This window comes from Bos javanicus, chromosome 13 (genome assembly GCF_032452875.1).
Source record: "Bos javanicus breed banteng chromosome 13, ARS-OSU_banteng_1.0, whole genome shotgun sequence".
In the NCBI taxonomy this organism is placed as follows: domain Eukaryota; kingdom Metazoa; phylum Chordata; class Mammalia; order Artiodactyla; family Bovidae; genus Bos; species Bos javanicus.
Genome location: NC_083880.1, coordinates 12,707,304 through 12,732,154, shown reverse-complemented (window position 1 = coordinate 12,732,154; position 24,851 = coordinate 12,707,304). Strand labels below are relative to the sequence as shown.

General features: G+C 45.0%; 1 protein-coding gene across 12 annotated transcripts in view; it reads left to right on the top strand.

Moving 5' to 3' along the window:
• The window catches only part of CELF2 (CUGBP Elav-like family member 2), a 663,065-nt gene that overhangs the window by 425,518 nt on the left and 212,696 nt on the right, over window positions 1-24,851 (top strand). Inside the window, exon 1 of one of the 12 annotated variants that reach the window (XM_061435721.1) lies at window positions 18,487-18,597. The exons of the other annotated variants lie outside the window; for them this stretch is intronic. Coding sequence (XP_061291705.1) covers window positions 18,503-18,597 — 95 coding nt within the window. The 5' untranslated portion in view covers window positions 18,487-18,502. Of the gene's footprint in view, window positions 1-18,486; window positions 18,598-24,851 lie in introns of those variants that run through there. 12 annotated transcript variants of the gene reach the window in all.

Sequence of the window (24,851 nt, the reverse complement as noted above, 5' to 3'; positions counted from 1 at the left end):
CAGCCCACCAGGCTCCACCATCCCTGGGATTCTCCAGGCAAGAACACTGGAGTGGGTTGCCATTTCCTTCTCCAATGCATGAAAGTGAAAAGTGAAAGTGAAGTCGCTCAGTCATGTCCAACTTTTCGCAACCCCACTGACTGCAGCCCACCAGGCTCTTCCGTCCATGGGATTCTCCAGGCAAGAGTACTGGAGTGGAGTGCCATTGCCTTCTCCGTCTAAGCCACTGGGGAAGCCCATTTTTATTTCTGAATCCTCCATTTCTTTTATTTTCAGTAAAGTGTTTTAAATTGGAGGATAATCATTTTACAACGTTGTGTTGGTTTCAGCCATACAACAACAATGTGAATCAGCCATAGTATGCACATGTCCCCTCCGCTAAAGCCTCCTCCCCACACCTCATCCCCTGCGCTGCCCCTCTCGGTCGTCACAGAGCACCAGGCTGCACTCCCTGTGTTCCCCAGCAGCCTCCCACTAGCTAGCTGTTTACACGTGTAGTGTACGTATGCCAGTGCTGCTTCCTCAGTTCCTCCCGCCACCCTCTCCTCCCCTGGCTGTGTCCACGGGTCTGTTGTCTATGTCTGTGGGCATTGCTTTTCACTGGACATTTGAGAGAGATTTATTAGGGGAAGTCAGCATGGATTAAATACGGAGGCTGGGGCTTGCGGATGGAAGGTGGGGAAGGGAGGCATCAGTGATGGTCCCAGGGTTTCTTGTGTACTTGAATGGAAGATTGTGGCAGCCAGTTGGAGACTTGGTTGCTTTGGGGAAAAGATCAGGAGGGTCAGGTTTTAGGAGGAAGTTGCAATACTTGGAGACATCCAGGTGGAGATGGCGGACTGCAGAATGGATGTGCAGACCTGGCGGCACAGGGAGAGCCTGGGCGTGAAGATGCGGGTTGTGACTGTGAGTACGCAGGAGTCGTTCCGGATGTGAGTATGGACCAGGTCACCTGACGGCTCATCAGCTGCTAAGAGTAAGAGGAGGAGCCCGGGAGGCCGGGGGTAGGGGGCTGCGGTTCCAGGGATGATGGGCATCACAGAACCCAAGACAGGAGAGCGTTTCCAGGTCAGAGGAAATGACATCCTCGGTAATGGGGTGCGTGGCTTTCTCCCCTAATTCAGGCCTCGTCGATTGTTGGCAGCATCGTAATCTGACTGCTTTGTAGAAAGATTGGCTGTGCCGTGTACACAGCAAGAGCTCACCCCTCCTGGTTGCTGACTGGTATATCTTTACCACTGTGACACACGAGAAGAACTTCCAGCCTCTGCGTACCGAGCCTCATGTCTCCCCGGCCTGGAATCATTTTGCTTTAATATCATCCTGTGGGAAATGAATCTAGTTTATTGCTCCGTTCTTTCTATCGTATATGGGATCCTAATGATCTTTCCTTTTCTCGACAATTTGGATAATGACAGGAAAGTATCCTCATTGCTGAGTTGCCCTGATTTTATAGCAGTTTCCTGGGAGCAGGCATCAGACGCCCCTAATAACATGATAGTCCAGATTTAATAAATGTATTTTCCAAAGTGTTTTCGCTTCCACGTAGAAGCAGAGGGGCCCTTTATTGAACTAATTATAATGTCAGGACTATTGATAGCGCTGCCCTGGTTTTGAGTGGAGGAGCAGAGAGAGCTGCCCACCCCTCAACTTTATTTACCGCATTGACGTTTCCGAGTTTGAAGGTTTGACGCTTGTTATTAGATCAGACTGTGATCCGGTGACTCCACTGCCGAAGCAGAAATAAATTCATAAAAATAGCCATGGTTGTTTACAAAAAGCTTTTCCAGTCCAGGACCAAAATAGACCCTCAATAGATGGCAAGATATTTCCCCCAATATGCCAGTTTTAAAATTATCAATTGTGAAGAAGAGGCAGTAACTGGTGCTTTTTTGAGGGGAATGAGATAAGAAAAAAGTGCTAAATATTTCAGCAAGTCTTGGTTCCTCAAGTAACTTTGCTTTCCCTGTATAAACAATGCCCTCCTTGAGGATAACAACAGGCATGGGCTGTTGATTATTTTTGACAAGTTAAACTTTCTTGCACTCCTTCCTTGAACCTTGTTGTTGTTCAATCGCTAAGTCGTGTCTGACTCTTTGCGACCCCATGGACTGTAGCACGCATCCTTGAGCCTTATTTTATAACTTAAGAGTCTTCAGATTTTAAAACAGATTTCCCTTCTGGCCTTAGAAGCGGACAGTTGCCTGTAACTTCTGCGGTGGAAGTTTTCTGCCTGTCGCTGGAGCTCTGGGCCCATTTACCTGTCCAGTCTCAACTTCAGCCATGCGTGTGGCTTTTTTGGGGGGGAGTATAATTGCGTTACAGTGTTGCATTTATTTCTCCTGTACAAGGAGGTGAATCAGCTATATGTATACATATTCCCACACCCCTCCAGGTCATTGCAGAGCACCGAGTAAGCTCTCTGTGCTATACAGCACCTTCCCACTGGCTGTTTTACACGGGGTGGTGTATATATGTGATCCCAGTCTCTCCGTTCATCCCACCCTTCCCTCCCCACACTGTGTACACACGTCTGTTGTCTACACCTGTGACCCTGTCCCTGCCCTGCACATAGGTTCATCTGTACTGTTTTTCTAGATTCCACATATAGGCGTTAATACATAACATTTGTTTTTCTCTTCTGACTCGTTTCGCTGTGTACGGCATACTCTAGGTCCATCCACATCTCTACAAACGACCCAGTTTCGCTCGTTTTGTGGCTGAGTAATATTCCACTGTGTATATGCACCACGTCTTCTTTATCCACTCATCTGTCAGTGGACATTTAGATTGCTTCCATGTCGTAGCTAATATAAATAGTACGTTGGGGTACATGTATCTCTTTGAATTATGGTTTTCTCAGGGTATGTTTGGATTCCCTTGTGGTTCAGCTGGTAAAGAATCCGCCTCCAATGCAGGAGACCTGGGTTTGATCCCTGGGTTGGGAAGATCCCCTGAAGAAGGGAAAGCCTACCCACTCCAGTATTCTGGCCTGGAGAATTCCATGGACTGTATAGTCCATGTGGTTGCAAAGAGTCACGACTGAGTGACTTTCCCTTTCCCCTTTGTGGCCTGGGTGAAGTTTCAACTTCTTAGCGTGGCTGAAGGGCAGCTCACAGTGGACCTCCAACCTGCCTTTTTCTAACATCTTAGGTGGCGACTTGCATAAACTCTTCACCCAGCTACACAAAACCATTTATCAGTATCTGAAAAAATCCACATCTTATCATAGCCAGCCCCACACCATCCCTCCATCTTTGAGCTTCTGCTCATCATTCAAGATTCAATTCAGTGTAGTGTCCCCCTAATGACTTCCTGTATCTCTGGAGTTTGAATGTTTCCTTCTTTCTGTTCCCGTGATGTTGTGTAAGCTTCTAGTGAATACATTTTGTGGGGATTATTTTTAGTAATTAGCATTAGAGCCTAGTCCTTTTTAAAGCACAGGCTTTTGGATCAGGTGAACCTGAGCTTGAAACCTGACTCACCTTGAGCTGAAATTATGTGTTTTATCTGAACCTCATTATGCTCATCTGTAAAATGGGAATCATTGTAGTGCCTTTTTCAAAGTGTCATCATAATTACCTAAGCGATGTAAAACCCTTGACACATTAATCTAAAGACTGTCCCTGGCATATGTTCACTTGTTGAAGTGTTGGTGGTGCTGTTTGTCATTCTTTCCAGATTGTGGGTTCCATTAACTGGTCCTTAGTAGAACTTCAATAAATAGTCAGTGAATAGATAACAAGTGGGAAATCCACACGTGAATGTATTTTGGTAATCTCAATGATTTAAAAATCTCCTAAGACATGATATTATTATGGAGATTAAAAGGCCAAAAAGTTACCCAGTATTTTAAAACATGGATGAGTGAAATTTAGTAACCCCTAAATTTATGCTCTCCTGAAATGTAAGAAGTTCGAGTTGTGCTATCATAGTTGGTCAGTCTGCTTTTATTCAGCAAAGCATGACAAGTATTTAAATAAATAAATATGAACCATGTCACCCCTTTCCTCTTACGGTTTGGTCTGCAGCATTAATTTGATTATCACAGATCTTGACTGCTCTTCATATCATACCTTGTTTAGAATGCTGTGAATCATGTCAAGTTATACAGTTCTTGTATTTGGAGGAAAGTAAATTTTTCAAGAGCTTATTCTTCTAGTATTTCTAACTCATTTGCTTATCTTTTGCCTCATGCTATAAATTACTATAATCCTTTTTTGGGTGATGAGACATTAGACTCTTGAGATTTTTTTTTTCTTTTGAACTTTTTAGTTGGTTTTGGGGTATAGCCGATTAACAATGTTGTAATGGTTTCAGGTGAGCAGCAAAGGGGCTCAGCCATACAAATGCGTGTACCCACTCTCCCTCAAACCGCCCTCCCATTCTTCAGATAAATTAAAAAAAATCTGCATTTCAGCTTCCAGGAAGCAACATATTTTCATGAGGTTACTTCATGAACTTAACATATTTGCCAGGAATATAAGTTACAAGAAACAACCTTGAGCTAAGAAAAAACTTCAAAAGTGTACTAAGAGGAGAAAAAAAAGCATTAAACACAAGTGACTGCATTTTCTAATAATGCTCATTGGGATTGGTACGTATGGGAGCCTCCTAGAGAAGCGCAGGGATGTTCAGAACCCTAGCATCAACGTGTTCTTTGTGTCTAGACTGGCTACGCCATGTGTAGCATATGGCCAACACAGATAACTTAGGACCATGGACTCTGAGACACTGAGCAAGATCCTGGTTACAGCCTTGTAATCACCTTCTCTGAAGATCCATGATTAAAGAATAAAAACCCGGGTTCAGCTGACATGTCGTTGGGGCCAGGCCTTTTCTTTGCAACCCTAGGATTTCATGATGAGCAAAATTAAAACAAGGATCCAAATCCATATCCATTTGGGCTTTGTGATGGGGAGTGAGAACGTTTCAGTCCAGATGAATCACGGTGTCTCCTGATTGATGGTGGGTGAAAAATAAAGATAGTCCTTTTTTCCATCTACAGTGGTGACTAAGAGCACAGAATCTGGAGCCGGGTTCTGGGTTTGAATATGACTTTGCAGCTTCTTCGGCTTCCCTTGTGGGCTCAGATGGTAAAGAATCCTCCTGCAATTCAGGAGACCAAGGTTCGATCCCTGGGTTGGGAAGACTGCCTGGGGAAGGAAATGGCAACCCACTCCAGTATTCTTGCCTGGAGGATTCCATGTTCAGAGGAGCCTGGCGGGCTACAGTCCATGGGGTCGCAAAAGAGTCGGACACAACTGAGCAACAAACATTTTTAACTTTTCAGCTTCCTAGTTGTGAGCTTGAATTGGTTCACCTCTTGGGGCTCAAGTACTTCGTCAGTAAAATGGAATAGCTAAGTGCCCATCTAAAAGAGCCATTGTGGAGCTTAAGTGAGGTCATGTGTTTGTAAAACTGTAGCACATTTTCTGACTCAGAGGAAGACATGGGAGCAGCTGCTGTTGGTGTTACCCTTCAGGATGGGTTGGCCCGGATTTGGGTATTTCATTTACTTCCAAAACACCAGTGACTTCTGATGACATCATCAGCCCCTGTCTCCCCACCACCCCCGATTAGGTGCCGAGAGGTGATTCATACCATCATTCCTTGCCTTTAATGGCTTGTTTCATTCTTTCTCCCCCCTTCGCTCCCATCCCCTTCAGAGCTCACCATTGTAATGCAGTCAGCATTTCTTTAGGTGTGTATTTGTCCCTGAAAAGTATTTATTTCTTTAAATAAACTTTATAATATACATCTCTGGAGTATGGGTTGTGGTTCCTTTTTCTTTTTTTGGCTGGTGCTGCTTTTAGAGCTACATAGGTTGTGGGTTTGCATTGTATTCTCATTTCTGGCTGCCGTGTGTTATATGTTGTTGTCTACTCACTAAGTTTTGTCCAACTCTTTGCGACCCCATGGACTGTAGCCCGCCAGGCTCCTCTGTCCATGGGATTTCCCAGGCAAGAATACTGGAGTGGGTTGCCATGTCCTTTTCCAAGGGATCTTCCCGACCCAGGGATCGAACCCGCGTCTGCTGCATTGACAGGTGGACTACTGACCCACCTCGGAAGCCTTCACATGATATATAGCATCCTATCAACTTTCTACAGCTTCATTTATTCACTCGCTTAGTACTGGTCACCCATAGCTCCCAGATATTCCAAATCCTGCTCTAATGAACATACGTGTCCTTGTATGATACTTTGTGGGTGTGTGGCTGTGGATTACTTTCTCAGGGTGGTGGGGCAGGAGCCCACTTCACCTCCCCAACTGCAGAGATTGTTTGCCAGGAGGATGGATCCAGTCCCTCCTCCCAAAGCTGTGAACGAGCCCTGCTGTCACTCCTCCCCTCCACAAGGCACTGGGTGACTTGCTGGCTCTAGTCTGGTAGCTGGATCAGTGTCCATTAAACTTGCATTTCTCTGATGACTAATGAGACCAAGCTTCTTTTTATGTTCCTCTTAGCCATTTGGATTTTCCCTTCTGTGAATTACCTGTTCGTACTTTATGCACGTTTTTCTGTTGGGTTTCTTCTCTTTTTTTCTTCTTGATCTCTTGTGTAGTCTAGATATTAATCTTGTGTTCCTCTTTAGAGATGAAGGTGTCTTGTATCAGTTTTCTCTGTGTCATCATTTGTGGTAGGCAGATCCATTCTTTTATGAGTTAAAAATAAATCATGTTTAAGAAGTCTTTCCTCAAGCAATCAAGGATATTTTCCAACAACTATTTCTCTTTGCTTCATGTTGTTGCTGTTCGGTCACTCAGTCATTTCCAACTCTTTGCAGCCCCATGAATGGCAGCACACCAGGCTTCCCTGCCCTTCTCTATCTTCCAGAGTTTACTCAGACTCACGTTCATTGAGTTGATGAACCATTCAGCCATCTCGTCCTCTGTCACCCCCTGCCCCCAGTCTTTCCCAGCATCAGGGTCTTTTCCACTGAATCAGCTCTTTGGCCAAAGTATTGGAGCTTTAGCTTCAGCATCAGTCCTGCCAGTGAATATTCAGGGTTTCCTTTAGCATTGACTGGTTTGATCTCCTCGTTGTCCAAGGGACTCTCAAGAGTCTTGACTGCGCTTTATATCTAGACCTTGACCGCATTCCAGGAGGAGGTTTGGGGGATTGGTTTTGTTTTTATAGTGAGGAGATATGGGTCTAACAGCTTCTCTCCATGACAAGCTAGTTTCTATAACACTATCCCTTAAATAATTCATTTATTTCCCCCTAATTCGTGTTGCTACCTGTAACATGTGACAGGTTACCACATATACATGGAAACAGTTTGGGGCCCTGATTCCATTTCTAGAACAGCAAATAAACCTGAGCATCTTGGATGCCAGGAACCCCAGCGCCTCATTGCACCTGGGAGTTGGGCTTGGAGTTTCCATCCAGAATTTTAAAGCTGGAAGGGCCTGTATGTAGATTACAATCTACTGCACGCTTTCATTTTTACGTGAAGAGTCTGCAGTGTAGGGGTCAGAGTCTTCAGAGTCCCGTGCCAGGGGCAGACACTGGGCCGTGACCCGGTTTCCTCCAGGACCGCCCCCGTGTTCTCTGACTCCGGCTGCCTCCCGCCTCTCTGGGGGCAAAGCAGGTTTGTTTTTGTCCTCACTTTCTGCTCCCTCCTGTCACAGTTTTGTGGGTTTCGAGTGACCTCGTTAAGTGACCAAAAGTTTTGCTATGTAGGCTGGTTATTACCTATAACTACTGGGTGTAGTTAGTTTATCTTTTCCTCTCCTTTTCTAACTTCCTCCCTCCCTCCCTTCTTTCCTTTTTGTAGCAAGAAGGAATTTATTGGTGTCCGTCTAGACAGCAAGGCAGGCTGGAGAGCAGAGATGATGGGAATCGCCTTTTGATGCTCTGCATTTTAATATATGACTCAGAAAAATTAATCTGACTGCCATTCCTTCCTAGACACACTGCATCTTCAGATGCTTTACAAGAGTATGGTTCTTTGTGTGAAAAGCTTCTTTTCTTTCTCTCTTATTGAGTAGAACTGGAAAAAAAAATGCTATGGAACAGAAAGCATTGTCAGAAACCATTCGGTCTCTTGTGTGTTTCCCCCTTTTCTCCCTAAAGTGAAAAGTGTTAGTCGCTCAGTTATGTACTACTCTTTCTGACCCCGTGGACAGTAGCCCACCAGGCTCCTCTGTCCATGGGTCTCTCAGGCAGGAGTACCAAAGTGGGTAGCCATTCCCTTCTCCAGGGGACCTTCCTGATGCAGGGATGGAACCTGCGTCTCTTGCATTGCAGATGAATTATTTACCCCCAAGCCACCAGGAACCCTAAGTCTGGGGCAGACCCTGCTCAGGCTCCTGTATTGTTATCCACAATCATTTTGTTTCTAGTCTCAGCAGGGCTAGGTGTGTAAAAACGTTACTTCATGAAACAGAAACGGAAGAACTTGAATGGGAGGTAACATCTGGAGGCAGAGTCCGTGGGAAGAGAGAGGCTTAGGGACTTTGCTGTTGGATGAGGGAAGAAGGCAGGAAGGCAGGCAGGGTGGTCCTGCGGATGACTTTTGAGGTCAGGGCCATTCTCAGCAAGTCCACCTTGCCAAGCCACTTCCCTGTAGAACACCAAGAGTCAGATGTGCCAAGGCAGAGTCCCATCACGTGCCATTTCTCCTCATGTCCAGGATCTGTAAGCCTGCTCTTGTAACCCCCGAGCACGTGGATGCCCTGATCCCTATGAACCAGGCAGAGAGGCCCTTTGAAATGTGACACATCCCAGGGGATGTGGAGCCAAGTGTATCAGGAACAGGGCTGGCAGACGGGAAGACCACACATCCATGTCTCCCTGGGCTTGCAATCATCCCCATGATCTTGTCTGTCCCTGAAGCTGGACCTGTCATCTAGAAGGGATTTGCAGTCCTTGGATGAAAAAGTAATATATAGCACTTATTCACAGGATGAGTATTTCCCCCTCAGGGGCACGGAAATCTTATGGGCCTCTTAATGATGATCTTCATCTTTCTGCTAAGTGTCTTATTGACTTCCCAAATACCCATGTTAAAGACGGGCAAAATGACCCACCAGAACTGTTGTACAGCTCGTTGCTGTTCAGTCACTAAGTCGTGTCCGACCCCTTGCGAACCCACAGACTATAGCCCACCAGGCTCCTCTGTCCATAGAATTTCCCAGGCAATAATTCTGAAGTGGGTTGCCATTTCCTTCTCCAGGGAATCTTCCCCACCCAGGAATCAAACCCACATTTCCTGCCCTGGCAGGTGGATTCTTTATTGCAGAGCCACCAGGGAAGCCCCACTGCACAACTTACCTATTTACTAACTAGGCTGTCTCATAATATCTAAAATGATCATGTGTGTTAGTCGCTAAGTCATGTGTGACTCTTTTCAATCCCATTATAGCACACCAGGCTCGTCTTTCCATGGAATTCTCCAGTCAAGAATACTGGAGTGGGTAGTCACTCCCTTCTCCAAAACAACAGTAGCCACAGACAATGCTTTTGTAAGTGATGGACGTTCATCAGTGTAGTTAAGGCTGATTCATAAGAAGCGGCAGCTTAGATTCCCTTTTCTCCATATTCAGTGAAATCTGCTTCATAAAATAAAGTTTTTTCTTCCCAGCAAAGCAGAACAGAGTTGTAAAGGAAAGCTATTTTCAATTATAAAGAGGATTTATTTTCCTTTAAATGGGAAACTGTTCTTGGTTTATGGCCTGGAGAGGATCTAAATGCTTGTCTGCCTGATGTGAAAGCGTGCTCTCTTTCACTAGCCTTATGTCATAGAGGTTACAGATGAAAAATGATGGAGATGGTAGGAATAAATCTTCCTGGGCTGTGTCTGTAAAGCAGGCAAAATGCCCTGGATTTCGGGTGGAGACACCGGAACTCAGTGTGTTTCCACAAGCACTTTGAGAACAAATCAATACCTCAGACAGTGATACATTTTAGGAAACCATTTCTCATACAAAGCAGTAGAATTTGCATCTTATGAATTTGGTGGACTTGAATAATCAAATGGACCTTTGTCAGCCACCTCAAGGAACTGACTCATTGGAAAAGACCCTGATGCTGGGAAAGATTGGGAAGGCAGGAGGAGAAGGGGTCGACAGAGGATGAGATGGTTAGATAGCATCACCAACACAGTGGACATGAGTTTCAGCCAGCTCAGGGATATAGTAAACGACAGGGGAGTCTGGCATGCTGCAGTCCATGGGGTCGCAAAGAGTCAGACACTACTTAGCAACTGAGCAATAACAACATTAATCAGACATTTGGAGTAGGAGATAACCTGTGCTCTGACAAGAAGAGTCCGTGCAACCTGTGTGGTAGGCTTGGTTTTTGTACAGCAAACATGCAAAGAATGTGGCGTCTACCCCCAGAGCAGCTTTGTTAAAAGTCTCAGTCAGTTCAGTTCAGTCACTCAGTCATTTCTGACTCTTTGCGACCCCGTGGACTGCAGCACGCCAGGCTTCCCTGTCCATCACCAACTCTTGGAGCCTACTCAAACTCATGTCTACCACGTTGGCGATGCCATCCAACCATCTCATCCTCTGTTGTCCCCTTCCCCTCCTGCCTTCAATCTTTCCCAGCATCAGGATCTTTTCCAGTGAGTCGGCTCTTAGCATCAGGTGGCCAAAGTATTGGAGTTTCAGCTTCAGCATTAGTCCTTCCATTGAATATTCAGGACTGATCACCTTTAGAATTGACTGGTTGGATCTCCTTGCAGTCCAAGGGACTCTCAAGAGTCTTCTCCAACACCAGAGTTCAAAAGCATCAATTCTTTGGTGCTCAGTTTTCTTTATAGTCCAGCTCTCACATCCATACATGACCACTGGAAAAACCATAGCTTTGACTAGACTGATCTTTGTTGACAAAGTAATGTCTCTGTGTTTTAATGTGCTGTCTAGGTTGGTCATAGCTTTTCTTCCAAAGAGCAAGTGTCTTTTAATTTCATGGCTGCAATCACCACCTACCGTGATTTTGGAGCCCAAGAAAATAAAGTCTCTCACTGTTTCTACTGTTTCCCCATCTATTTGCCATGAAGTGATGGGACCAGATGCCATGATCTTAGTTTTCTGAATGTTGAGTTTTAAGCTAACTTTTTTACTCTCCTCTTTCACTTTCATCAAGAGGCTTTTTAGTTCCTCTTCACTTTCTGCCATAAGGGTGTTGTCATCTGCATATCTGAGGTTATTGATATTTCTCCTGGCAATCTTGATTCCAGCTTGTGCTTCTTCCAGCCCAGCGTTTCTCATGATGTACTCTGCATGTGAGTTAAAGAAGCAGGGTGACGATATACAGCCTTGACGTACTCCTTTTCCTATTTGGAACCAGTCTGGTGTTCCGTGCCCAATTCTAGCTGTTGCTTCCTGACCTGCACGCGGGTTTATCAGGAAGCAGGTCAGGTGGTCTGGTATGTCCATCTCTGAAGAATCTTCCACAGGTAAAGGTTTGCCTACCTGTTTTTTTCTTGTATCCATTTTTGGCTTTCCAAAGGGCCTCCTTCATGTTTGCTCCTCTAAGTACACATGAAACATCATAGCAAAAATTTTAGAAATGTCCCGTATCCATCCAAATTCTGAGCGTACACTCTTCTTCAAGCCACATTTTTATTAAGTATTAATATCCTTTCAAGAAAATCTCGCTTTGTAGGCTCTTGCATATTCTTCTTCATCTCAGCCATGGGGATAATAAGCTTTTTCGTTTCTTGAAGATGTATCTCAGGGAGTGGAAAGCATTCAGTCATGAACCAGGGAAAGAGACTCAGAGACTACAGGAGGTGAGGAAAGATGAGTCCAAATTGGTACCTCTTGTGAAGTGTGTGTATACACATATAATACTCATGGCGTGTGTGTTTGGCTCCTTAGCTTTATCTACACACACATTTGAATTAGGACTAGAGCTGTTAGTTGAAGCAATTGTTTATCAGTTTTCCAACAGGTAATAGAAGTGAAGGTTTTAACATGGACTGTATTTACTGCCTTTTTGTTTTTTTACTTTTTAAAAGCCAAGGAAGAAGTAGCTATGGTGGATAGCCAGAGAGATGCCTTTATGTTTGTTTAAGGAGTTTGAGTGAACTCCGGGAGTTGGTGATGGACAGGGAGGCCTGGCATGCTGCAATTCATGGGGTTGCAAAGAGTCGGACTCGACTGAGCGACTGAACTGAACAAAGGAGAAAGGATTCAAGTGGCAGTCAGCTACAAACAGCAGTTTTTGTTGGGGGGAAAGCCATGGCAATAATCAGTTCTTCCGTCAGCATCTTGGAGACAAGCAAAGTTCGAACAACAGAAGTGGCGTATAGACGAAAATAAGAGGAGTAAATATGAAATCATGACGGAAGGTAGTGGGCTGGGTCACAGTAGTAAAAGCATCGCATTTCCGCATGTGTGGCCCGTATCTGAGCCTCTGCTCCAACCACAGAAACACTGTATTTTCTTAGCACCCGTATTTGGAAAGCCAGTGAACAGGGAAGTGCAATTGTCAGTTGCTCAGTTGCTCAATACCTTCCTGTTTCAAAATATAGATGATTTTCACTTGCATTGGAACCTAAATTTAGGCCCTGATGATTCTTGTCAAGGTAATAAGAGCACTGCTTTATATGTCTTGGGAAATGTTTCCAGAAGGAAAACGAAGGTTCTGTTCCACTCACTGTTACACTGGCCCTTTTGTGTTTTAAATTCAGTGAGAAGAGCGTCATCAGCATCATCATGACTATTAATATAATTATCACCACTAGGCGGTGCGTGGGGAATTGGAGGCACCGACGATGATGGGATCCATGCTCCTATGCTGTCACTAATTAGCAGTTAAGGGAATACCGACGTGTATCAGATGAAAAGGTCATGGTAGCATCCAGTGCACTTTCCTCAGTAATTAGATTTATGCTGGGGCTGGAGGGTGGAGGAGGCCATGGCAGGAGACACGGCCTTCCATATGTGGGTCTGTATATAGACGTAAAAGACAGAAGCAGGGTAATGTGTTTATGTGTTATAAGTGTTCTATATCAGAAGCAGGAATTCTTTTTTTTTTTTTTTAACTTTATTGATATATAGTTGATCTGGGCTTCCCAAGTGGCAGCACAGTGGTAAAGAATCCACCTACCAATTCAGGGGACACAAGAGACTCAGGTTTGATCCCTGAGTCCAGAAGATCCCAGGAGAAGGAAATGGCAACCCATTCCAGTATCCTTGCCTGAAAAAATCCCATGGAAAGAGGAGGCTGGCAGGCTGCAGTCCATGGGGTCACAAAGAGTTGAACAGGACTTAGCAACTGATCATACACACATACACACACACACACACAGTTGATCTACAGTGTTACGTTAGTTTTTTCTATACAGCAATGTGACTCAGTTATACATACATACACAGACACACATGTGTGTATTTTTTTTCATAATCTTTTCCATTATGGCTTGTCACAGGATATTGAAGATAGTTCCCTGTGATGTAAAGTAGGACCTTGTTTGAAAGTGTTCGTCGTTCAGTCGTGTCCGACTCTGTGTGTCGACCTAGTTTATCCATCTTATGGTTAGAAGCAGGGATTCTTTAAGCCAGAAACAAAGGGTGGAGCTGGAGTCTTGAGAATCCCCTTTGGAACATGATGGTCTGCCTTGACCTGGATCCCCAGCCGCTCCCCTTGTGCAGAATCACCCGCATCAGGGTCCTGGTGTGTCCCCTCCATGCAGCCAACCCAGGAACATTAGAGCCGAAGTCAGGTTCTGGATTTGACAGGTGTCATTTTCCAGGGGCATCACTTCTTGATTTCTTCTTTCTTTTTATGATCTGGCGGTCATCAGGGAATCTCTGCTGTCAGAAAACAGTGTCAGCTTCTGGCTCCATGTATAACATCTTGTGTCTGGTTTCCTCTAGACTGAAAATATAAGTGGAAAGAATTATAGATGGCTCAATTAAAACAGTAATTGGCCAAAAACGGCTCATAACAAATCCAATTCTGGGAAGTGCCTCTGTGCTCTGATTATCACGTTCCTCCCTATTTCTCCCACTTAATTTTTTAAAATGTGATGTAATAGCTCAATTAAGGATTCCTCATTTCTCATTTGTCTTTCTAGCCCTCGTGCCTAGTGAGGGGCCTGGTGCATAGAAAATAGAGTAAAAACAATAAATCAGATGAGAGTGAATAATGATCAAAACCTGGTGGGAACACATGGCTACCTCCTCCAGTTGCCTGGAGGATCCCATGGGCTGAGGATCCCATGGACCGAGGAGCCTGTGGGGCTACGATCCATGAAGTCGCAAAGAGTTGGACACGACTGAAATGACTTAACACAAGCATGCGATGATCAAAACGACCTTCAAAAATGTGTTGAATACGAAAAATCCTAGTTTCTTAGTGTCCACAGCCATTGTGTAGGCCAGTGGTACTTATGTAAAATATCAGGATAAAATGGACAGGAAGCAAAGTTAATGAAAAAACATAATACTATCAGTAAATCTGTAGCATGTTGAAGACAATTGGACAGTTTTTGATATTGTATCAAATCTTTGGTAAATGCCAGATTTGTATTTGCCACAAGTCACTCGGCGGCTGCTGGACACCGACACTCTTATCAGCTACAGTCTTGTTGTTGTCTAGTCACTGAGCCGTGTCCGCCTCTTTTTGCAACCCCATGGACTGTAGACCACCAGACTCCTCTGTCCATGGGATTTCCCAGGCAAGAATACTGGAATGGTTGCTATTTCCTTCTCCAGGGGATCTTCCCAACTCAGGGATCCCACCCACATCTTTACAACTGAGCCCCCAAGGAAAGCCCTCTGTGTCATTGGATCTGTTTAAAAAGATTTACTGCTACTCTTTTTTTCATGAGGGGACAGAATAGGATACCTTTGGAATTTCCCATAAATAAAGATGAGTTGACATTCTACCCATCACCTAATATCTTGTGCTTTCCCAAGAACGGAGACCATTTAAATTCTCCTCATTCCCTTTGGTTTGTTGACTTTAAAAACTTATCAGTTTCCCCATTCGGCATTAAAATAAAATAGTATGTTTAATCATCATAAATTTGAAATGCCTAACAGCCACCCAAATATTAAGTAGGCAATTAGATATATGAATCAGGAACTCAGGACCTCAGGAGAGAGGTGAAGGCAAAAGATACAAATTTAGGTTTCATCATATTGGACTTTTTTTTTTTTTTTGGCTGAAACAGTTACATTTATTTTTGGGGGGTTGGAGTGAGTGTCATAAAGATTAAATTGCAACAGGTTGAGTCAGTGCAAAATAGCATAAACCATATGAGAGACTTCCTAGATTGGCACCTGCAAAAAAAAAAAATCATTTCTGGAATGATATTTAAAGTGCTGAGAACGAGTGGGAGCATCTGAGGATGAGCAGAGACAGAGAAGAGACGAGGTCCATGGACTGAGCTCAGAAGCATTCCAGCAGCTAGAGGTGCAGGAGGAGAAGTTAGCAAGAGAGGGCCCCAAGGAGACTTTGAGACCTTGATAGTATTACTGTCTGACCATCAGCAGAGGACTTGCAGGTCAGACACACGGATGGCATGCCAGAGCAGCCAAGCACTGCCGTGTGTGTGAAGTCAAGCGAGTGGATGATGGTGCTGGGTTTTGAAAAAGCAAAGGCCCTTATTAAGGGACTGTCTAGTTGTCACAGGTGCGCAAAGGCCCTTTCCTTCTTGTGACTTGAAAAGATCATTTCCTAGTCTGAACACCCACAGCAGAAAATGCAGTCATCTTGGTAGAACTTTTCAGTTCTGCTTAGCCAAAACATATAGCCAGCTGCAGCAAAATTCTATTTGGTTTTTGATTTAAGGTCATCAGATTACTGGGTAAATGACCTTATGTATTGTTGCCCATTTTGTATCATCATTAGGTTCCCAACAGATAGCCTGTACCTTCTGGCATGGAGTAGAGGCTTCAGAAATATTTTGGAGTAAAGAGTCCAATTAAACACACCTTTGGCCCTCCGTCAGTGTATGGAGATCTGTGCTGCAGATTGTTCTGGAGGTCAGTGAACTTCAGCAGTGAGATGTGTCTAGAGCACACAAACTCAGTTTTTTCAGACGGTAACATTAATTCAGAGAGAGTCAGAAGCCGCCTCCTAACCAAGTTTTAATGGGTTAAAAGGATCTATTGGAACTTCCCTGGCCATCCAGTGGTTAAGGGACTCCACGCTTCCACTGCAGAAGGTGCGTGTTCGATCCCTGGTCTGAAAACTAAGATCCCACGTGCCTTGTGCATGACTAAGGATAAAAAAAAGGACACGTGCCTTATTCAGCTTTCTATTTCCAGCCCAGCAGTTGCCGAGAACCAGACACTGTAGGCGCTGAACAGCTTTCTGTTGGGTTGTTGTAAAGAGGGATGTGGGACATATTGGGTTGTTAAGAATACATGCTCCTTCTCACTAGGGAGAGAGAGGGCTGGCTTGCCGGAGGAGGGAGCTGGGTGTGTGAGTTACAGGGACCCATTCTCCATATCTGCTGAAGGGCTGTCAGATAGGAAGTACATTTAGAGACCTACATGTCCCTTCAGCTATTCATCACTGTTGATTGGCTCCGGTGGCAGGCAGCAGTATTTTTAGAGAAGTGAATGATACGGAATTTCTTCATGTACAGAACGTTAGCTGATCCCATTACTCAAAGCTACTCAGAAAGTCAGAGCTGACACTTGACTGAGCTCCGGAGGAAAAACAATAGACCTAAGAAACAAAAATCCCGAATTGCATGATGAAAATATAGGTAGATTCAAGTTAGCGCCTCAGCACCGTTTATCCAGTTTGGTGCTGTCAGTGGGATTAAAAATAGAATTTTCACAGGGAGCAGTTTTATGTAAGTCTTCACCCTTATGGAGTGAAAAATAGGTTGAGTTTCCTCTTCTTAGACCACCCTCCTTTGAAATATACCTGACATTTGTGCTCTGACAGTTGGTGTATGTAGATAGCAGGAAGGACCTTTTTCCCCATAGAAGCCGGCACAGTGCTTGTGTATACTAGTTTCCAAAAGATAAATGCAGGAAAAAAAAAAGTATGTTTAAAATGTCCATGATCCTATGGGATGGTGTTAGTCATTTCTCACGTAAAATTCTTTTAATTGAAGTCTCTGCGATAATGTGTTTGAATTGCTTCTCTACAAGAACTGGAGACCACAGAAATTTATAGATCATCCTTCAGAAGATCAAAGGATCAGGCTGGATGCAAATTTAACTGGCAGTAAACCGCCAGTCTCCTCCTCAGCAGATGCTTTTCAGTGCTGTGTTCTTTGACTGACTTTTCAAGGCCTGATGGTTTTTAAGAGGCAGCAGTTCCTCTGATGAGTCTGTTAGGCTTGTCAGTGAGGAGCCTCTGTTTATTCACATACATACCATATGCATGAGGCCTCTGAGGCTTAAGGGTTCGTAACCAGACTCTGACGAGCAGGGTTTGCAGATTTTGAGCCACAATGCTCCAGCCCAGGGGTAGTGCCCATTTTGGTGGAACAAGTGTCTTCTTGGATCCACCTGTGTCATTATTTGATAAAATTTGTCAGTGGTTTTCTGAGCTGCGTGGGAAGAAGAGCAACCCTGGCAAGTCTGGGGAACAGGTTGAATGCTGAGTCCTGGTGGGTTTGCTTTTGAAAATCGATGAGGAGAGAGGCCCCGTGTTCCTGTCGGTCACATGATTGAGAAAGGCATTGGGATGAGTCCAAGGAAACTTTTAACAGGATACCAGGGAGGCGGTGTTTCTGTATTAAAAATTGATCAACAAGTTTGTTCTGGTTGGAGAAGAACATGCAACATCATAGTAGAATGATTAATTGAACAAACACATATACAGCGCTTGTTATATGGCAGATGTTATTCTAAATGCTTTACAAAAAGTTAATTTATGGTAAGGTTCTATTATCACTGTCATTTTGAAGATAAGGAAACACAGGCCCAGAGAAATGAGGAACTTGTCCGGGATCACACAGCTAGTAATAGCAGAAGTTGGCCTTGAATCTGGGTGGTCTGGCTCAAGGCTCCAGGTTCAACCCACTAAGCCATGCTTCTTCCTACACATCCTGTGAGGTGTGATTTCTGAATCATTTTGACAAGCAGTGATGTGTTTGTGCTTAGTCAGTCAGTCACATCTGACTCTTTGCAACCCCATGGACTGTTGCTCCCGCCCCAGGCTCCTCTGTCCATGGAATTTTCCAGGCAAGAATACTGGAGTGGGTTGCCATGCCCTTCTCCAGGGGATCTTCCTGACCCAGGGATTGAACCCAGGTCTCCTGCATCATTGGCAGACAGATTCTTTACCGCCACACCACCTGGAAAGCCCTACAACAGTGATAAAGTCCCTGTAACCCAATGAATTTTATTCCTTTATATCATCTCTCTCCATTCACCCCTTTATATTAAGACCATTAAGAGATTTTTGCTGAATGTGAAGTGTGCTGGTTTAAAACACTTGCCTTGAATGCTGACATCTACTAGCCATGTGGCTTGAGAAGAGTTGCCTGAGTTGCTTTCATTTGCCAAGTGGGTATGATGATGTCACAGAAGTCAAAATGTTCTAAGAGTGCAGAGCACTGTGGAAATGGGCCAGGCTTCCTTCCCAGAGACCAGTGGTTCTCCAGTGACAGCAGTGCCCAAGGGGGTCTTGGCCTTTCCCTGGATTTCGTATTACTGCCTGTGAGTTCTCTGGAGACTGCCTCGAGACGTGGGTGTCATTTGAGGTCATGCCACATGACCTGTTGGGGGTTTATGTGTAACTCTTTAATGTTCATAATCGAAACAAAGACTGTAGATGTGATGGGATCATGACAGGAACATGACCCCTGTTCACATTAAAATGGGGAACAAAGTCTCCATTCTGGGCGGTACATAACTTTTAAACCGGATGACTCTCCAGAGACAGGTACCTTGGAGCGGCCCCACCACTGACCCCAGGCTGTGTGATGCTGGAGCTCCCAGCCCTAGGCTCCGGGTGGATAGGCTTAATCTCAGCTTTGGTTCTGATCTTGTCCTGGCTAACTCATGCATGCACAACATGATGGGGCCGTGTCACGCCTCACAGCCTTTTTCTGTGCTACCCTTTTAAACATTTTTTATAAGGCAGAATGTATTCAGAGCATTCTGCTTCAAAAGGCATTTTGCTCTAATGGCTGTGAAGAAATGTTTACTACTCTGGTTCTATGTTTTTAAAAAACAAAAGGGTAATCACGAGCACTTAATTGTCTTCGATGCTCTACAAATAGTAATTAAAACTCTTTCTTGTGTGTGGTTTTGCAGAAGTGTAAACATGTCTGTGAATGAAATTAGGCCCCATGTCAAGCCCAATGTGCCCAGCAAAGGGGCTGGTTTTTAGCAGTGCCCAAGGGCTGCACACGAAGCCCAGTTGTAAAAGTGAGCCCCATTTAAGTGTGTGCTGCTTCCACATTCCTGTTCTCAGTCTTAATCAAAGGTGCAGTGTAGTGTTTTCACAATTTGCCTTCTCTTATTTATTATCACTGTGTCATGCCCACCCCCAAACCATATTCATCTCTTCCATCCCCAAAGCTTTCTGTCGCAGCACTCCTGAATAACATATTTCTGTTACAAGATTGGTGTATTCGAGAAGTAGTCTGCAGTGTCCCCCATTTCACAGAGAGAAGAACTGAGCCATAGCAGCCCCTGATTTTTGCATAAGGTTAAAGCTAGCCAGTGGGAAAGCTGAAGTTACCCACTTTGGGATTCTTGGCCCCGGGTTTCCCCAAGCAATTCCACAACCTCTCATGTGTATGTACCAAGAACAGCGTTAAACCAGCTCCATGCCTCAGCTCGGTCTGTCCAAGGATGAGACGATTAAAAGCCTGTCATGTTAGTGTGTAGCTCAGGAGTCACTTCTCTTGTCCTTGCCTCACTTGAGCAGGGAACAAGGAGGTCAGCAAACCTGATTCTGTTTTGGTCCTGACCAGCGACTGGTTGTTTGACCTTTCCCAAGTCACTTAACTGCTCTGTCAGTCTCTGTGAAATGAGGATGCAGGAGCCGGTCCCCTGCCTGTCTCCAAGGGTGACTTTATCAGGAAAGGTGAGTGGAGATGCTCAGAGCATCTCAAGGCACATGCCCAGGCCACTCTTCAGTTGACCAGATACATAAATGAGGCTGATGCTAGATGGGGACTCGTGATTCTTTAATAAAAAGATGTGCCAGAGCAGCAGCATCAAAACCTTGACACCTTCCATCTCCCTGGATTAATGAAGGTTTGAGAGTCCAGAGGTCCCTTTTTTTGTTTTTGTTTTTGGTAACCCTGAAATTTTAGATACCTTGAGTAAACTTGAACAGGTATATTTAGGAGGGTCTGATAAAATAGGGCAGTAAACTGAGTTAGGAAAATTCAATAGACATGCTTCCTAAAAGTCAGGTTTTACTTGACCTCCTTCTGTCTTTCTTGAGGAACGGTTGCTGTCACCCAGCTCCCTCCGAGCAAGCTAGGAAATTTCTTTTGATTCAGGACAGCATCCATAATTTCTTGTGAAAGCTGGTGACAAGCACTTTCTTCGCAGACCCTTTCATAACGTTTTTAAAAAATTGTTTAAAAGAAAAAAATTCTATTATAACAGCTATCAAATTTATGGTTTCCCCTCACATAGTCTAACCATTAATAACTAATTCTATCAATTTCAAGAGAAATGTCGTGGTCAGAAACGTCATGTTTGTATTATACATCTGGAGGTTCTTTTTATTGACAAAGTTAATATATTTTAATATTTTAAAATCTCCCATAAGTTATATCTGAAAAATCCAAAACCCCAATAAAGAAACGGGCAAGGGATTCAAGTTGGCTTTTCATAGAAGAAATGCCAGTGGCCAAGAGGGCATGAAAACTGCTTTCAGCCTCCCTCGGTAAAGATCAAGCAGGATGTCTGGGTTCACATCCTGACAGTGCTACTTACTTGGGCTGTTGGATTTTCCTCCTCCATTTTAATTTTTTTTGAAGCATTGCTTTTATTTTTGGCTGGGTCTTTGTGCAGCACGTGGTCCTTCTCTAGTTGTGGCGAGTGGGGCCTAGTCTCTCTTGCGGAGCACGGGCTCTAGAGTGCCCGGGCTTCAGTAGTTGCGGCTCCCAGGCTCTAGAGCACAGGCTCAGTAGCTGTGGCTCACAGCCCTAGTTGCTCCACGGCGTGTGAGATCTTCCTGGACCAGAGATCCAACCCGCGTCCCCTGCCCTGGCAAGTGGATTCCCAACCACTGGGCTACCAGGGAAGTCTGCCATCTCCTTTTGTTGATTAAGGTATTGTTTACATACAGTGGAACTTAATGCGCTTTGATAGTTGTCTGTAGTCGTGGGCTGCTGCTACTGCTGCTAAGTCACTTCAGTCGTGTCCGACTCTGTGCGACCCCATAGACAGCAGCCCACCAGGCTCCCCCGTCCCTGGGATTCTCCAGGCAAGAACACTGGAGTGGGTTGCCATTTCCTTCTCCAATGCATGAAAGTGAAAGTGAAAGTGAAGTCGCTCAGTCGTGTCCGACTCTAGCAACCCCATGGACTGCAGCCTACCAGGCTCCTCCATCCATGGGATTTTCTAGGCAAAAGTACTGGAGTGGGGTGCCATTGCCTTCTCCCAAGTCATGGGCTACTCCCCAGTCAATGTCCTTCCTTTTATTATGCTGTGATTCGCCAGCAGCAAGTTTTCCCGATCATGCCGGCTTTGGTCGGACCAGGTATGGTACTGAATGCACAGGCTGAGGGAGAGGTTGGTGCAAGTCAGCAGACACCCTTTGAGCCTGTGTATGTTAGGCACTTTTGCCAGGTACAGGGAATACTGAGTTCGTGAAGTTTCTGTACCTAGAAGTGTAAGCCATTGCAGAGATAATGTTTGTGTATTTAGTTGTTCATATACACTCTGATGAAGGAAAGGATGCCTGATTATCAGTGCCAGGGAGCAAGATTTCTCAATGGGCCAGGCTGTCCCCATTCCCTGTGCTCCTCCCTTTGAGAAGAAATGCTTTGCTGAGTTTTGCTCTAGATTCTCCATGTTCTAACAGGATTTCATCATTTTGAATAAGAGGAGATTTACCAGGAGAAAGTCGGGCTTCAGACATCCTTCACCATGTTCAGAAACACTCTTGGCCCCACAGTCTTTGAGATTGATGTTCCTGCTAATATTAAGCATCACCAAAGACCCACCTCCAAGAACCAGCTTCCACTGTTCAAAAAGCTGAAAGCAAATGGGAAAGCTCCATTTAGCAGGGGGATGGGAAGAGGCTGTGCTTTCACTCTTCCTGCATCTGGGGCCTCTCGATTCGTCCTCCAGCACTCCCACCCCTCTCTACCCCATCCAGTGCCTCCATCCGCTCTGGCGGGTGGGCTCTTGATTTCCTAGATTACCCTCTGGGAAAGGACAAGAGCTGTAGCCAGCCCCGGAGCAGCTCTAGAGAGAGTGCTGAGGCTCTTACAGATCCTTCACTGGCGCTCCTGTCTGAAGCCTGCAGTCCTTGAAATGCAAAATTACTGCAGGTGCAGTTCAAAAACTGCACAGATCAGCCAACCAGTGCCTCTCGAATCAACAGCTTTTAAAGCGTGTCCATCTGCAGAACCGCCGTGAGCTTGCAGGTAGCCACACTGCCTGTAAATGAGCTCAGAGTCTATACGGTTTCTGTGCCTTAGCTGCCAAGGCATGTTGCTGTTGGGGACAGAAGTCACCACTGTAGACCCAAACCTGGTTGGGGAAGTTGTGAAGTCGACACAATTGGACTTTTCAACTCAATGCTATTTTTGCAAATTCAGAAATAATAAAATTCCCACCAATTTCCAGGCATAGAAAACCAATTTCTCCCTTGATGGGTCCAATTACATGGTTGAAATAAAATTTTAAGACCTATCTTAGTATTTTCTGAGCCTGGCCCCTCTCTGTGGGCTTCTGAATATGAACGCATGTAAGATGTTTGCATGTTTGTAGGTCTGGGCTGTTCACGTGAAAGGAATTAGGCAAATTCTAGGAGAATGCCAGCCAGGAAGTAGCATTTTCTACCTTGGGGTCCATGCCTTCCTTCTTTGGCTCCCCTCCAATTCTCTCTTCCCTCCCTTCCTTGTTAAATATTTGAAGCCCTACTAAGTGCCAGACTCAACGCTTTGCCAGGGAAATAAGAATCAGCAAAAGCAAAGCTGTGGTCTGTGCTCTCAAGGAGCTGATAGTCAAATCAAGGAGGCAGGCAGGCAGGCACTAGGCAAATAGGCACAAAAATCCATATAAATTGCACATTTCAGTGAGTGCGATGAAGAAAACGTGTCCAGTGCTGAGAGGTTCGTCCTTCCTTGATGCCTTGAGCTTTTCATTTGGGGAAGAATGGCGCTGTCTCTGAATGAAGGGCCTTTCCAGTACTGTCTTTCAGGAGGTCTTATTCTGAGCGTGTAGAACCCAGCAGGCTGAGAGAGAGGCTCTGATGACAGGGATGTCTTTCATGGAAATTATTATGCCTCTTACTGAGGAAATTGACTTCTCAAGGAAGAGCTCAGCTCGTGCAGACTGAAGGGGGTGGGGCATGTTTTGTCCATACTTGCCAGATCACTGGATGGCTGAGCATCATGGCAGAACATGGACTCAGTTTAAAGGGTCTGGTGCATTTCAGATCCAGGTGAGGAGTCCAGGTGATTACAGCATCTCTGGGAACTACCTTTGGTTTCCACCCTGCCTTCCATCATCTTTCTTAAGAAAGCTACTGAACAGGGAACATTCATTTTTTAACAGCATAGCATTGAGTGGTATTTGGAACAGTGTCTTTGGAAGGTGGGTCTTTGCAGCAAGGCCCAGGCTGTAGACCCGACTCCTTCCTGAAGGCAACATCCTGCCACCCCCAATACTGGGCAGAGCAGCCTTATTTCGCAGCCTTATTCACTCAACTATTTTTCTTTTCTTTCTTTTTTTTTTTTTTTTGCAATTAAGATGGCAACCATTAGAATAATATAAACCACTTACTAATCAGTTTAGTAACCAAGGACAGCTGCTTTACACAATACGGAGCCAAATTAAGAAGGCTTTTATGATGTTCAGAAATTGCCTGTTAGACAAAGTCAAAAAACCAAATGGTAAAATCAGTTGACTCTTTGCCGGTTTGCAGCCAGCTGTCCCCTCCAAACAGCGACTGCAGAAAGCCACCCAGGTGTGGTGATGCAGAATGTCTTCAGAATGTAGTTCTGTGTTAGATGTGTTTCTTTGAAACTCCAAGGAATGGGCCCCTAAAATCAAGCTGTTTGGGGGGAAAAGTTGTCTCATGTGAAGTGTTAGAGCATTCTTTGTATATATCAAGTATGGACATTAGCCAAGCTTGGCAGCCTCCAAAATGTAATTTTTGTCCCCTGGAAATATAGAGTCTTGAACACAAATACAGGAAGGTATTTTAGAGTCTGAAGTCACTGGCGTGGAAGTAATAACTGATCTGTGGGCATTGGGAGCAGGACTCCTGAGCCAGTGGGGGGCGGACATTGGAGCATCCTTCCTAGGACCTGGTAGCACAGTGGTAAGTTCTGGGCCTGCAGCATACAACTTTGAGTGTCGCTCTCCCTCCCAGTGACCAAGAAAAAAAAGGAAAACGAGGGTAGATAAATTTGGCCCCTGGAGTTTCCTGTTTTCCCTGCCCCCTGAGTCTCCAGTTCCGGATGGTGGAGTAGAAGTCATAGATGTGAAGCACAGAGGCATCTCCCACAACCAGGAGGATCCAGAGTCCCCCCAGTGTCCTCGTGCATAAGGACACTCTACAGGGCCATCCTCGGGTGCATGAAGTGGGCACACAAGGCCCCACACCTCCATACAGGTCTCCAAGGCTCTGTGAACCGTGCTTTCCATCTTCAAGCATTTCCCGTCAGCCCTTCACGGTCATCGTTCCACACACTATTCCTGTTCCCCTTGTGCAGCAGCTATAAAATCCATCCTCCATCAGAAGTAAACATGGAGTTGAGAGGCAT